A 12,859-nucleotide genomic window follows, 5' to 3' on the forward strand; every position below is an offset into this window, starting at 1 on the left:
TTTTTCCCTGTTCCAAGTAAGAGTGGACAAAGTTAACTCTGGTCTGGTGGTGAAGTCCATCTTGTCAGACTACAGCATGTTACAAGGCAGTCGTTTTGGCTGTTCTGCTGGGATTACTAGCCATTGTTTAGTGAGGCAAGCCACAGGACTGACATCCTTGTGTCACAGCTTGGGCCCTTCCAGCTGTCAGAGCTGGGCTCCCCTCCTGTCCCTGGGGCAGATGTTCCCTAACAAACTGCTTATCCTCAGGCAGCGTTTGTGGTGTTTCTGCTCAGTCTCCTTTGGATCATTCATGAATTTGTAGGTCATTACTAAACTGAGGGGGGGAAATAGTTATCCCCTCCTCTTTTTGTCATACCTTTTTTCTGAATGTTTTGACCTGCTTATATATTTGATAAATTTCCATTTATTGTAATAAGTTTAGGAGTTTGTTCTTTGGCTGGGTTCCTTTTTAAAAAGCGCATTACCTTTACAGGAAGCATATCTCGTGCCTTTACTCTCTCAAAATAAACTTTAGAGAAGTTAACAATTTGGAAGTGGATTTCCTGTTCAAAACAACTGTTTTTCCTGTTTAATCAGTGCTACTTTAAGTAGGTTGCTAATAGTAGAAGTGGTTGTTAGATTCTGTGTCTCTCTGTGCAGGTTGTACGTAGGGTGTGCTGTACTTTCAAATAAAGTTGGATTGACAATTCTAAGACCTTGTTAAAAGGAATGGTTTTTATTAAACATTGGGGTTTAGATCCAGATAACTAGGGCTCATGGGTACTAGCACACTGACAACAGTAGAAGCAGTAATCCTCCTGCAGAGTGCAAGTGTATGTTAATCTTTCTGTTTCTTAAAATAATATTAAAATATGTCTTGTATAGGGGTTGTCTGTTCTGCAATTTCTGTACTCAGAATAATTTTTTCTTCCTTTTTAGCGGCATTCATAGTTACTAGATACAAATCCAAAGAGTTAACTCGTAAACAGAGTCAGCAACTTGAACTGCTGGAATATGAGATTCGGAAGGAAATACGCGAGGGTAGGTCTAAAGAGCTTTATAGTGCTTAAGTACAGCATAATTTCTGAACTGAAACTGTCAAGAAGCTCACATGTAAACATTTTAATTTTATAGCTGTTAGAATATTTGTGTGTTGTATCAGAGTTCCTCTTTAATGTTGGTGTGCACTGCAGTAGCAGATAGCACTGAGCTAATGGGATTGCATATAATATTTCCTTCAACAAAAGTGGGGGAAAAAATGGATTGGTACTTTTCCGCTCATAAGAGCTTCAGCTAGAAAAACAACCTCTCTTCCCTGAAAACTGTTTTTTAAGGAACAGCTATTGGGGCCAATTTATAATTGTGAAGATGACTTTGTGTCAACTAAACTAACTCTCTGGGTTGGGGGTGGGGTGTGCTTTTACAGGATTTGCTGAACTGCAGATGGATGAATTAGACGTGGTGGATAGTTTTGGAACCGTTCCCTTCCTTGACTACAAACACTTTGCTCTTAGAACTTTCTTTCCAGAGGTAATTATTTACAAGTCTTTCAGCTATCAGCCCTGCCTAATAATGAAAAAGCTGGGAAGGTCAGGATCAAATAACTAAAGTAAGTGCTACACAGTAGTTGCACATTGTTTTCACAAGAAACTTTTCTTGATTCAAGAATTACTAAAGAATACTTAAGGCTGTACATCTCTATATTCAACCAAGCCTAAATGTTGTAGATAAAGCACCGTTGTTGAATTTTCAAGGGTTGTGTGTGCATCCATTTCTTTTTTGCCCAGCCTCACTAAGCTGCTTGCCTTTCAGGCCATCCTAACTAAGCTATAATTTATCCATTGCTTTTTTTGTTCTCATGCTTTCACTTTCCATGCTATAGCTAATTAAAGTAGCAGTCAGGTTAGCTAACATGCTAGCTAACATCATGACACTTCCTAATTAGACCTGTGGGATGAAGAAATGGCTCTAAGGTCGTGCTGACTTTCTACTGCAAGCTGCTAACAGAAATGGTAAGACCTTGATTCAAAGGAATGCAGGTCAAATGCTCTAAAAATTGCATAAGTACTTAAGTGCTGTCCAGTTTAGAGGTGGATATTTTAACTGTTCTTTGGAGCAGTTTGTGCCACTGTGTCAGAGGACTGAAGAGGCCTTCTCTTCAATGTTTTGCTTCTCTTGCTATTTTTTTTGCATATGTGGCACATTACGATGCTGATAAGTGCATTTGCCACAGCTTTCAAAATTCTATCATGATGGTAACCAGTGCTTACCAGCATTTACTGATTGGCAGAAGCTGTGATCTCAGCTGGTGATATTGTGCTGTGTAACTGACACCAATGAGTAGAAACCCTTGGTTACTCCTGTTGTGTTTTAGTGTATAGCTTTTATGTATGTGAATTATCTGCTAGTCTTCATGTGTTACTCATCACTGCTGTGGCCCAGTCCTGCAGTCTTGTCTGCACACTGCTTCACTTTATCGCTGTGTGTGATCCCACTAAAAGCTATTGTGATACAGTTAAACACATGTGATGGTGCAGAATCAGGGCCTTTTTTTGTACACCACCAAATACCAGATACTAAGGCAGAATAGTATTTAACAATTACATATGCATCATCTTTGTGCACTTTGAGTCCAGTTCTCACTGGGGAGGAAACTGGGATTATTTTTTCTGGTACTGCTGTGATGCCCCCACTCTAATCTGTATGGGGTCACTAGTAGGTTTGAAAAAAGTAGACCAAGGAAACCTTATTTTCTGCATCTCTCTCCTTTCAGTTTATTTTGTTGCCAGGCATATTAGCATTAAAATAGTGGTTTTATTTTTAGGAATATATCTTTCCTTAGCGATAGTCCCCTGTCAAAACAGTAACAATCTGTAGAAGCTGTCTGGGTGGAAATGCTTTGCTTTATGCAAATAAAAAGGAAAGAAAAAAAGGCACAAAGTCTGCCACTCTGTTGCATTATGTGAGGTCAGAAAGGAAAGGGCTCCTGTTTTGCCTTGGCGAGTCTCATGCCACTGCGCATCCTGGAAATGGTTTCAATTAGATTTTGTCTCAGTTTGAAATACTGATACCACGAAGGTAAACTTGCCACTGTTAGCTCTCTACAGTCAGGCAAGTTATTTAACGTATCGTGTACCAATTTTTCCTGCTAAGTACTTACCGTTTACATTGCGGGAGTGTCCAAACATGCCTTGGGCTGAGAGCAGTGCTCTACTAAACAAATATTACAGATGAACAGAAAAGGCAATGGAGTAGTAGATTGCAACTGGGTATCAGAAGGGTTGAAGTGACAAACCGTCACTTCCCTCACTGACCTCATGTGTTTGAATGATGTCCGTATTGTACTCTTTCTGCCTTCCAGTGTGTTCGATGGGCTTTGTCTCATTTAATCTAAGCTGTTTAAACACAAACATCAAAGATGTTCACTGAGCATCTTCTGTAGTCAGTGCAGAGACAGGCAGCTCAAAGTGATTCATCCCATTTGCCTGAGACATCTGTCTCAGGATGGGATGAGTTGCTTAAAGAGGGAGTCAGATACCTAAAATTAAGAGTGATGGACCCCATCTTCATTTTTAGTTTCTCGCTTCCTGCTGCTTCAATTTTCTATATTTAATCTGGCTTGATAGCTTTTGTTTTGTGCTTAATGCTTGTAGGTGTTAAGTGGATATTACATCTATTCTTAAAATATTCCTTATGTTCAGCCTGATTTTTGCTTTACTTGTTAAATTTGGATTATTGTTTCTGTTTGCCCTTAATTTCCCACATCGTTTGGTTTAATGCTACCATGCTTGTTCCCTGTTCACAAGCATTTTTAACCTTTAATGTAGTTCTGGTTGTTTCACTTTGTGTGTGTGTGTTTTATTGGTAGGTGGTGTTAGGGATGCTGAAGAAGTTCTGGAAAAATGGGAATAGCCAGTGGAGGAGGAGGAAGAAGAGTATGGTAGGGGAGAAGAGAACAGGAGATATGAGGAAAGGGAGGGATGAAAAATCAGATATGTAGATGTAAAATTAGATGTGAGCTGGCAATGTGCGCTTGCAGCCCAGAAAGCCAATCGTACCCTGGGCTGGCCAGCAGGTCAAAGGAGGTGATTCTGCCCCTCTACTCCGCTCTCGTGTGACCCCACCTGCAGTACTGCGTCCAGATCTGGGGTCCCCAACATAAGAAGGACATGGACCTGTTGGAGCGAGTCCAGAGGGGGGCCACAAAGATGATCAGAGGGCTGGAGCACCTCTCGTATGAAGACAGGCTGAGCAAGTTGGAGTTGTTCAGCCTGGAGAATGGAAGGCTTCAGGCAGACCTTATTGCAGCTTTTCAATATAAAGGAGGCTTATAAGAAAGCTGGAAAGAGACTTTTTACCAGGGCCTGTAGTGACAGGATGAGGGGTGATAGTTTTAAACTGAAAGAGGATGGATTTAGATTGGACATAAGGAAGAAATTCTTTATGATGAGGTTGGTGAGACACTGTAACAGGTTGCCCAGAGAGGCTGTGGATGCCCCATCCCTGGAAGCATTCAAGGCCAGGTTGGATGGGGCTTTGAGCAACCTGGTCTAGTGGAAGGTGTCCCTGCCCAGGGCAGGGGGTTGGACTAGATGATCTTTGAAGGTCCCTTCCCAGCCTAACCATTCTATAAGGATTAGGCTTATAGGATTAGGATAAGTGATTCTATAAGGAAACGAGGGGCTGCCAGTATCACAGATATAGCAGATGGCAGTAAATGGTACTAGTGTGAATTTATTGCTCAAGGGTGCTGCTTTGGGAACATGCAGCTGTGTTGGGACCTTACAGGCTGTAAGAGTGGGACAAGAGGCATTGACAAGGTATTGAGAACTGGGGGCTTCCCTTTGTTGTGAGAGCTTTCGCGGGGACTGGAAGTGTGGTGGCACCTGTGCCTCTCTGGAGACTGACAGCATGGACCTCCTGGAGAGTTCATTAGTGAACATTCACTAAATGCCTTGAAGTGAATGGAGGCAGATGAACTCAAGTGTCACTGTTACAGAAGCCCTGTATGCCAAAGGGTATCATTGCCATCCAAGAAGGATGCAGCCTGCAGTGCCCCTTGCCCACCAGCACATTTGCGGATGGGGCTAATAAACAGCTTTTTCTGTGGAGTGTTAGATGATGGCTGTGCTAGTGCAGCTCAGCCCCATAGGGTAACATACACAGTAACATGGAAGTCAATACCACGTCACCTTTGAGAGTTCACTTTTCAGTGAACCTTGACAGCACCTTTGCAGAAGTTATTGTGTAGAGTGTTTATATTGTAGCTGCATTAGAAGCCAGCATTTCCATGGTTTTATTTCAAGTTGTATGCCATCAGGAACATGCTTGGCATGTTTAACCTACATGTGTTAGAAACTTTTGGTATACGTAAGAATGATAAATATCACCTGTCTTATATTTTAGTCAGGAGGCTTTGCATCCATCTTCAGTGAAGACATGCCACAGGTAAGTTGATGTAGTGTGATATGCCTTAATAAACATTTTTTTCAAGAGTGATTGTATCTCTTATCTCAGTGTTGTCCTAGAACACATCAGATTGCATTTTCAGTATGCTCCCATTCCCCCATGAGGAGGGTTACATGGATTTATACATAAAAAGAATTTGATATATAAGATGCTGTTATCCAATGTATATTATGACTTATTTAAATAAAATAAACAGAATCTAGTCATGGGAAATGACAGGCAAACTTAACTATCAGCATTACTTTGTATATACGACAGAAAATGTGTGCTCTGCATGTGCGTACTCTGTTGTACACAAGCGCAAATGCATCTTTGGTAAAATCCTGAGACCCATGAAATAAATGCAAAATTCTCACTGATTTTAATGAGGCTAGGATCTTACCCCATATGTTGCTTACCATTATTCTGAGCATTAAGAATCCATCATAGCCAAACTACAGTTTGCTTATTTTTGTTTAACTATTCCAGAGCAGAGACCAAACGAGCAAGGATGAAAGCTTCAACATGTTGCATGCTTTAATTTGTAACAAGAACTTTCTTGTTACTCTCATTCACACCCTTGAAAAGCAGAAAAATTTCTCTGTGAAAGACAGGTATAGTATGATTATGCTTATCATCTTCAAGACAAAGAATTAGCAGGAAAAACCAACATGGATTGTAGCACACAGATGTAATTTCTACTTCTTGCAAAACAAGCTTGTATTACTCCAGAGAATTTTTCCATCTTCTCCATCTGCATACACTGAGGAAGAAAAAACATTGCCTTTAAAACAAGCCATTAAAGAGAAATCAGAATGTTTGTACGTGTAAACAAAGAGGCAAAGGAGCAGGAAAACTCACTTCAAAACTGTAAACACTTCCTGCGGTTAGATAAACAGTTCTACAGTTTAGAAATGTTCTGTCACTGAAGCAGGTGTTGTTCTGCAGAATTAAATTTAGAGACACAAATTCTGTGTTTAAAAAATAATCACAAGAGCAGATGGACTTGCATTTTTATATTTTTTTAGAGATCAGTGGACAGTTTCTGTGCCTGAGGAGGGAAAACTTAGGATATGAACTGCACTAAAGTGTGTTTCATTTATTAAAGATGACTGGGAAGAGAAATTCCAAATATTATAGCATTCTTTTTTTTTTTTTTAAACAGGTGCTTGTTTGCATCCTTCTTGACTATTGCACTACAAACTAAGCTAGTTTATCTAACCCATATTTTGGAAGTGTTGACAAAGGACTTGATGGAGCAATCAAGCAATGTACAGCCTAAGCTCCTGCTCAGACGAACTGAATCTGTCGTCGAAAAATTGCTGACAAACTGGATGTCAGTCTGCCTTTCTGGATTTCTCCGGGTACGTGTTCATCTTTTCACTGCGTAAGATACAGAAGATTTTTTTAACTGATTTCTTCTGCAGGAATTGTTAGAGGGATCAGTTTAAAGCATTTATTCTAACATTTAACATTATTAATGTGCGCTCCTCTAGTTTAGGTGACTTAGCTAGCTATCATCAATGGGATGTAGGAAAAGAGTGCGTCTGTAAGTGATGATCATGTCATTTATTTGGCTGAGATTTGGGTAATTTTGCAATTCTAGCATATCCTTTTCTCATGTCAGACATTATTTCATCTCCATGAGATGTATTGTGATCATACTAAAAGACTGACACGCTTGTTAAAATGCAGCTGTACCTTTCTGTGCAAGCTGTTGGAAAGCTACCACATAACGGAGTTTTAAGGAATACTTTCTTTTGGAAAACTAAACTTCTTTCCAAACTTTTTAACCTCCAAACAGCATCGCAGATTTCAAGACCTAAATGATTTCCAGTGAAAATAAAATAAGCATTTTCTTTCATTTTACTGTTTATTTTAGCCCACTTGGTAGCACTTCGTTCTTGGTTTCAGTGCTTGGTTATGCTTCCTGTCTCTCTTATCGGTGTGATGATATTGCAGTGTTGGTACCACTCATATCAGTCCTTGCATTAATACAGCAGCAGAATTGTTTGAGGCTCAGCAGCTCGCACCGGTTTCCTGAAACCCCAGGAGTGAGCCAAGGAATTGTCAGAGATCTGTTCTCGATACACCAGTCATCTTTACAGAGCTGTGCTAGTGAGATGCCTTAGCCAGGCTGCAGGAATGGTGTCACGTGGAAACAAAGATCCAACCTTCCTTTCTCAGGTGCTTTCCTGAAGCCTGAGGTTCAGGCAGGAGAGGGAAACCCCAGTTTCATTCCCTCCTTCACTGATACGCCACTGTATGTCCCACCACCTTGCTCCCAAGGCTTTTTTCAGGAACAAGGGGAGACGCCAATTCAAAAGGAAACTAGTTGTTAGCTTGTTTTGTCACAAGACTGAAAAAGGAAGAAATAGCTGAAGTAAGCATGTGAACACATGCACGTCTCACCCCCCACCCGCTCTTTGGTGGAACTAGGGAGCGTCTGCCAGGTGGAGTAGGAGCAGCTTGTCTGTAGTGTGCTTGTGCACAGCAAGGGGCTGTGAGCTATCTTGCCGCACACTCCAGCTGTCCCTTGCTATTTGCATGAGACTTTCACACCGAAAAGCAAAGGATGGAGGTTAAACAAATAACTGGATAAATCTGCTTAGAGGGATTTTCTTTTCTAATTGCAAGACAACAAGTTAGTTAAAAGGAAATACTTAGTTACACGAGATTTTTTTATAGTTATTCATGCCCATTTAATGATTACAAAAATAAACGTGTTCCTTGTGTTTGTTTCATGTCCTAGGAGACAATTGGTGAACCTTTCTATTCACTGGTGACAACCCTCAATCAGAGAATAAACAAAGGACCTGTTGACGCGATAACTTGCAAAGCCCTGTACACGCTTAATGAAGACTGGCTGCTGTGGCAAGTGTCTGAATTCAAAACAGTGGTATGTTTGCCAGTTTGTGTTCCCTCCAAACACGGACAACTACAATGTTTCCTCTTTTTCTAGGAAGTTAAATTAAGGCTTTTAGACACTAAGATGATGGTTAAGTACCCAGATAATAAAATTGTTATTGCTGACAAAGTTTCAAAATGCAATGGAGTTTAACTAGCTGGTATTTCACCAATATACATTTCACAAATAGCACTCACTCCTTGCTTCACAGCATGCCTTAATCGCCAAAGGTTAGGTTTAATGAAGTCTCAGGGTATTAAAATTCCTTCTTATTTTAAACTGTACTACAAAAATATAAACATATGCTTAGAATTTAAACTAAATTACACTTTCCAATGAATGAAGGAATGGAATGCAGAGGTTTTATTTTTCTATTGTGTTTACTAGTGGCTACTCTTCAGGCAACAATAATTTGCTGTGGGTTTCCATGTTACTAGCTCCAAATTAGCAAGGTTACAGTGTGGTGGATTTTAATTAGTCGCTTGGTTAAAAACTAGGTATCTGGGAAGCCTAGCTAACTTTCTGAACTTTACCATAGATTTCTAGCCTTTCTTAAAGCAACTACAAAGTGCCTCCTATTTTACCGTTACACTCAGAATTCTTTGAAAGCTGGAATTCCCTTACTGATTGTCATTCTGACACTGAGGAGAGGAAGGACAGCGAGGATTATTGCACTTTGGAGCATGTAAAAATTGAGACTTTTTGAGTAGGAGGTCTGAAAAAGGCTTTCAGAATAACCAGAGCACTTTTTTTCCCCCAGAATTTCCAAGTGATTTTGAGTCTGAGAACTTAAAAATCTGCATTTCCAGTCATTTCCATAGCTTCTTAACTCCTGGCTTCCTGTCAGAGTTACCAGACATACTTAGGAATATGAGAAGTGTGACTGAATAGTGGGCTTCAGAGCTTGGGAGCAGAAACTGCCAGGGCAGCAACTGCCATGGCAGGGACACTGCAAGTGCTGGCAGCTTTGGAGGAGAATTCAGTCTTTTTCAGAGCCCATACCCTGAGGTAGGGCTGGAGCTTCCAGATCTGCCCATCTTTTTTTGCAGGAAGAACCTGGAGGTCCTAAGATGCCACATACTAGAGGAGACTACATGACCCTGGAAATTTTGGCTGGTCAGCAATCTGTTGGACTTAGCTCACTGGGTCACGTAGGAAGCTCACTGAAATGACAACCTTTCTGTGAAACATTTCTGAATTGTCATTTTCTGCTGAAAGCTCTTGGACTGACAAATTTGTAGTCAAATCTTCTTATAGCTATTTACAAAGCTGTTGTTGGAAGCTTCATGTGAAGGTACTTCAAGCTAAGTTACCACAGCGTGCATTTGGAAAGGAAGTTCGTGACTAAAAATTAAATGCATAATACCGTATCTTTGGTTTCCTTGTTTGTGCGCTGCATTCTGGCATGCATTTGGGATCTGGGGTAAGTTTAAATATATTGCTATTTATAGCCATAGGATACAAAACCCAGTAGTTATGCAGAGCAGCAATTTTCAAGCAAGCTCAATATGCCTACTACTAGTAGACTGTGCAGGAACATCTGGTCCTGTGGAATTGATTGACTTTTCTTATTTATAGCACAAATTCAAATTGAGAGTACCTTGGGGGGATAGCTGACTCTGAAACTGCTGAACACTGCCTTAAATACTTTTCCTAGTGCTACTTCTATGCCTGCAGTTGCTGATAGGGTTTTGTGGGCAGCCTGCAGCAAAGAGGAGAGAGGGGAAGTGGTCTAAAGGACTCGCTGTCGGTGGGGAAGGCTGTCTGTAGGTGGATGAGGAAGTGAGAGGGCAGATAGCCTTTCTCAGGCATTGTTTGCTGCCTTTGTACTTCGTATTCCTGCTTTTAAATAGGAGATAATGATACTGTTACAGGGTTAATAAGTCAGCTTTCCCCGCTGTCCAGCAGTTTATTGGACTTTTAGTTGAGAAGTGGCTGAATGTTCCCTTTTAAAACCATCAGACAAGGAGAGAGGATCCTGCAGTAAAATTACAGAGATGGAGCCCAAGGACTCTAGCTCTGGCTGGACAGGGAAACAGTTTTGTTTGGTGTTTTGTCTAAGATTTATGCTGGAAACTAAAGCTGTGCTGTTAAAGAGATTTAGGTGGAACAGTGAGCCTTTCTGGGCTGGGGAAGCAGGCCAGCTGTGCACGTTTTCAAGAACAGCATTTAACAGGATGCTGAAGTGGAAGGAGTCAGCTTTTCTTCTCTCACTAATACCACTTCACATGCACTGCAATGACATGCAGGACCTGTGAGCGTACAGACAGGGAACCAAGTATTTTCTCTTTCTGCCTAAGGGATTGCAGGTTTTGTTTTCTAAATGGAATAAATTCTGAGCTGAGTTTTCAAATGCATTTGCACTTTTGCTCACTGCAGTTCTGACTCTTGCAGTATTTTGTTGGTATTTTATTTTGCCCATTTCCACAGCCCCACAATAGCAGTACATTAAAATCTACCTGTCCAGAGCAAAGTATAAAAACACAGCCAAAGAGAGGGTGATAGAAAGATACTGAAGCACATCTGGAGACACTCAGTGTCCAGATTTTTAAGCTATATAGGCCCTTGAAGATGCAAGGATGCATCTGATAGGGAGTTCAACTCTCAAATCAGTGGCAGGGCACAAACAAGGGTGTAGACACTCTGCATGGAAATCTGTCCTTTCAGGATTGGGACTTCAGTTCCAAACCAATAACAGCAGGATACAGACAGGCTCCTAAAGATCAGGGGGAGCTCCACAGGTCTCTTCCTGAACACACCACTATGCAGATAAACTCTTGGGGCAGGACAAGGAGGAAGCACTGGGCACAGAGAAAGAAGGAGAGATTTTCTAAAATTCAGGCCATTTATAACAGGAGGAAAAGAGAACTAAGAAACGTGTTGGTTTTGAATTGTATTAGAGCTGTCTTTGGCTGGGCCCCATGCCTTATTTAAAAAGGCCACCAACCTTGGGACTAGCCAACCCCCTACTGTTACCCTTCTCTGCTGGAAGGGGTCAGATATTGAACAGAAATGAGCTACTGAAGTAAATACTTGAGCAGAGGAATTGAAGGAAAGATGCTTCTAAAAGCACTGGTCCAGTATGAGCTGAGGAGCTCTGTGGTTTCATGCTGTGCTTATATTTGAGTATTGAGAAATAAAACTGCCTTGAAAGAGACTTGGATGTGTCGTGGAGCCTTTTCGCAGGCTGAAGAAACAAGCCTGCTTTCTCACAGGCAGACAAGCAGCTGCACCCCTCGGTGGATAATTTGCTCAATGACTGATGAAGAAGCATGGTGCACAGCTGTGTGTTAGTATTTCACTGAAGTGCTTCACTTTAAATAGAAAAGCTACACAATGTCAGCCTGGCATGGGAGAAGTTTTCGGTGGAATCTCTCCTGTGGAAAACCAGGGGAGACCTCTTCATGTGGTAGACTTGGTGCTCCAGCATTCTTTTGAATAGTCACTGCTTATTTTAAAAAAGGGATTTGGGCTGTTGAATTCTTTGCTGAAATGAGTTTGCATTTTTAGATGGGAAGAAATGATCTAATTCACGTGTTCAGCTGACAGCCTTTTACTGAAAGTGAAGCAAAGCTTTATGAGTTAAAAGAAGGGCATTAAAAGAAGTGGGAGGGCTGTAAGGGAGTAAAGCAGAGACAGGGAACCCAATTTCTTAATAAGACGCCATGGTTTTGGTATTATTAGACACAATTTGTGAGAGATGAGGAAGCTATTAAAAGCATGTGACATGTGGGGATTTTCGTCAGCAGAAAAGGACACAACAACCCTCGCTAGGAAGCGAGCAGTGCAGATGTTGGCTACAGGAGAGTCTTCTGAATTAGATACAGATTGAGTATCATACTGTAGCATCAAGAGTATAACCCTTGCTTTGTGTAGTGCCCCTCTAACCTAAATTTAACTCCTGTAACATTTTCTATGCCAATTTGTTAGCTATGCTCTTCATGGTAACTGTTCTGGCTCCTACAGAAGGATCATACAATCAATCTGATTTTTCCTGTTTATTGTATTTCATAATCTGGGAGACAGGAGAGTAGGCAATTTTGTTGTGCTGTACATCATTGTACTGTCTCCTTTACATAAATTCTCTAACTTTTACCAATCAAAAGTTTTTCTTGTTTTTTCAGTCTGTCTGAGAAATGGAAATATGCCTTGTTCAGATGCATAGCTGAATAGAGAACAGGGTAATGAATAAGAGCCCTTGAATATCCCAGATAATTCTTCTTCACTTCTAAGAAAATACAGTATTATCACATTTCTTTACTAAACCACATCTCATTTATTATCTGCTATGGTTATTAATAGTTTTAATAAATAATTCATTGTTTGAAATTCATTTTCAAGAAAACTACAAATCTGAAAAACCATCTGCAAACATTGTCTTCAAATGTCGTTATTTCTGTCACTGCATGAGTGAAAAAATGTTTTTAAAATTTGTTCCTGTCTTTTAGCTAGGTTCCAAGCTAGTTGCTATACAAGTAGTTGCAAGATGCTTGCATTGTTGTCCTTAAGTAGCCTTTAACA

General features: G+C 40.7%; 1 protein-coding gene across 1 annotated transcript in view; it reads left to right on the forward strand.

Annotated features, from left to right (window-relative positions):
- The window catches only part of PLXNC1 (plexin C1), a 75,861-nt gene that overhangs the window by 45,944 nt on the left and 17,058 nt on the right, over nucleotides 1-12,859 (forward strand). Inside the window, exons 17-22 of the mRNA XM_010561980.1 lie at nucleotides 922-1,023; nucleotides 1,409-1,512; nucleotides 5,389-5,430; nucleotides 5,920-6,044; nucleotides 6,596-6,794; nucleotides 8,183-8,329. Coding sequence (XP_010560282.1) covers nucleotides 922-1,023; nucleotides 1,409-1,512; nucleotides 5,389-5,430; nucleotides 5,920-6,044; nucleotides 6,596-6,794; nucleotides 8,183-8,329 — 719 coding nt within the window. The remainder of the gene's footprint in view (nucleotides 1-921; nucleotides 1,024-1,408; nucleotides 1,513-5,388; nucleotides 5,431-5,919; nucleotides 6,045-6,595; nucleotides 6,795-8,182; nucleotides 8,330-12,859) is intronic.

This window comes from Haliaeetus leucocephalus, unplaced genomic scaffold (genome assembly GCF_000737465.1).
Source record: "Haliaeetus leucocephalus isolate CR32 unplaced genomic scaffold, Haliaeetus_leucocephalus-4.0 Scaffold151, whole genome shotgun sequence".
Taxonomy (NCBI): domain Eukaryota; kingdom Metazoa; phylum Chordata; class Aves; order Accipitriformes; family Accipitridae; genus Haliaeetus; species Haliaeetus leucocephalus.